General features: G+C 46.0%; 1 protein-coding gene across 1 annotated transcript; it reads left to right on the top strand.

Moving 5' to 3' along the window:
• The first annotated feature begins 1,478 nt into the window (after nucleotides 1–1,478).
• On the top strand, nucleotides 1,479–2,447 carry LOC117104329. Its single transcript, XM_033245146.1, has one exon. It carries the CDS (start codon nucleotides 1,479–1,481, stop codon nucleotides 2,445–2,447), a length of 969 nt encoding a protein of 322 aa, XP_033101037.1.
• The last annotated feature ends 360 nt before the right edge of the window (nucleotides 2,448–2,807 follow it).

Raw genomic sequence — 2,807 nt, 5'->3', positions numbered from 1 at the left:
TCTGTCGTGAGCGGAGGTAACGCGCAATACTACTTTGGACAAGAATATACCGTAGAGCAAATCGAGTACATGTCCGAGTCGGAAATTTCCAAGTTGTACGCAATGCTAGAATCTAAAAAGGGTAGTGACGTGACAAAATCACTCGGTAGTAGCGTGATTCACATGTACGCCAAGACTATCGGTTATATACTTCCAATCGATTCGACAGAGCAACTTGGTAACGATCTCGAAAACGATCGGTTCTTGATGGAAGCATTGAATCCCGTTGCGTGCGAGCTCTATTATAAATTTGGAGCATGGCTCGCACCGATTTCGGTCGCGATGCACACGGCAAGACACGTGAAATACGAACGATCGAGCAGTAAGCAAGAGGTTTTAAACGCAACCCAAGACCCCGAGAAATCTACGATTACTGACTTGCCCGAGTAATTACCGAGTAAAAAAAAATTACCAACATTTAATAAATGGACGAAACGATTACGCAAGTCACGAAAAAGAATCCCAGCGAGTTGCGGCCGGTAAAGCAATTGCCGAGAAACGACGACAAGCCTCGGACGCATCGAGTGTTTATAACGTAACGTTTTCGAGTTGTATTCCATATCTAACGCTTGTCGCGTTGGGGTATCTAGTCTACAATGCATTTACAAAGCCAAGTGTATCCACTCTGGTTAGGACGGCAAAGCCGGCAACGCCGGCAAAGCCGGCAACGTCGGCAAAGCCAGCAAAGCCGGCAACGCAAGATCCGTTTGAAATGTAATTAAAAATTCTCTTTTTAAAAAAAAGTATGAGTGGCATCGATACAAACGAAATTGTAAACAGCTTGTACGGCGGAGCGGTTGTGGCTACGTTGACGGTCGGTTACGTAATGATACTGAAAAAGGTGACGGGAAGCAAAGCACCGCTCATAGACAAGCTGACTATTGCCGATACGGCAAAGCTCGCGGGTCTAATAGCAGCTTCAACGCTGACCAAGGACATGCTGGTGGCTAATGGCTACATCCCCGATAAGATTATTAAATAAATACTTTAATTAAAAAATGGCAACCGTAGCAATGATGGTTGGCGGTGCGATCGTAAACGCCCTAGCTTTTAGCGGAAGCAACTTTTTTTTTAGTCGCATGAGCGGTAGCGACGAGGAACGGAAACGGCACGATTTAGCCTTGGAACAATTGTCTCAGGCTCGAGATTCGTGGAATAAAAAACGAACCTCGCAACTCGATTATCTCAACGAAAAACTTGGACGCGAGCAGCATGCCGAAAGAACCTTTTCGGACGTTGAATCTGCAATGAGAGAATACTATAGAATGGGTGGAACGCCCGATCGCCTACAACTCGAGCGAGAACCGCAGCTGACCGACTTTTATACACCTAGCGAATCGCAGCAAGATGCAGAGCTGATCGGTTTGGTCGCTGTATTGAGCATTATCGCGTACGTGTCTATAAAATATTTATAAGTTTTGCGTAAAAAACTTGTAAATATGAGTACGAAACGCGAAATACGCAAACTCGAACGTGCATACTACGCTCCTCAACATTTATGGCAGGGTGAGGGGGCCATCGATCAACTCGTCGCCAAGACGAAGATATCGCGGGATGTTGTTAAAGAGTGGCTGTTTAAACAGAGCATGTGGCAAATTTATCTTGCACCACCTAAACACGTACCGAGCGTACCGACGAGGCAAAGCGTCTCGGTAAACCAAGCCCATCAAGCCGACCTACTCTTTTTACCGCACGATAGGTATAGAGGAAAAACGTACAAGTATGCCTTGACGGTCGTCGACGTGGCGAGTAGATACAAGGAAGCGGAACCATTAACGACCAAAAAATCGTCAGAGGTTGCACGAGCCTTTGACAAGATTTATGCGCGTAAGTTGACATGGCCCGAAACGTTACAAGTCGATTCGGGTAGTGAATTTAAAGGTGAAACGTTAAAAGCTATGAAGGGGCATAATGTACGTGTGAGCGTGGGAGTACCCGGTAATCACAAATCGCAAGGAATCGTCGAAAGGTTCAACAAGACTCTTGCCAGCAAACTGTTTCCGCATCAGTATGCGCGAGAAATGGTGGATCCAACAAAACGCAACGTGGAATGGGTAGAAAATCTAAGACCCGTTTTGGACGTGTTAAACGCTCAAGGTCCCGACGAGGCCGTACGTAGGCGAGACGAAATTAAATACGAACCCAAGTATAATCGACCCGTTGGATTGGATGAGCAAGTCTTGGATTCGAGCTTGCGCGTACGATACCTGTACAGACCCGGAGAATTGGAAGGGGGTGAAAGACGTAGAGCTACCGATCCGATATGGAGCATCGATACGTACGACATACGAAACGTCATGATCAAACCCAAACAACCCGTCTTGTATTTTTTACAAGGCGTACCGAGGAGTTTTGTACGAGAAGAATTGTTGGTCGTTCCCTTTGACACGCAATTACCACCTAAATGAAAATGGTTTTAAGGGAAAACACGTTGTAATAAAAATGATGCAAAATTCTTGTCGTTATCTCAGGATGGGTTCGACCGAATTGTGTGGAAAAGCAATATTGAAGCATCAAGACTCGCTACCCGAGCATCTACGCGGATATTGCCGCGGCCACAAGTTTAGAATCATGCGAGGTGGGGGTACAGTTTCGTGCGAAAAATGCGGTAGGGGTTGTAGGACTATACTACACAATATTTGCTATAGATGCGGTGGACAAGTTGTAAGCAACGCGATACTCTTAAAACGTCGATCGCCTAGTCGACGCGTTGAGGGTGATGATGTAAACGGTTGTCGTTATCTCAAGATGGGTTCGACCGATTTATG

Source organism: Anneissia japonica, unplaced genomic scaffold (genome assembly GCF_011630105.1).
Source record: "Anneissia japonica isolate Jap-2015-1 unplaced genomic scaffold, ASM1163010v1 scaffold4536_len1192065_cov207, whole genome shotgun sequence".
In the NCBI taxonomy this organism is placed as follows: Eukaryota; Metazoa; Echinodermata; class Crinoidea; order Comatulida; family Comatulidae; genus Anneissia; species Anneissia japonica.
This window is presented reverse-complemented; position numbering and strand designations above follow the sequence as displayed.

Coding starts and splice junctions, on each gene's coding strand:
- LOC117104329 (XM_033245146.1), top strand. CDS start 1,479: ATGAGTACGAAACGCGAAATACGCAAACTCGAACGTGCATACTACGCT.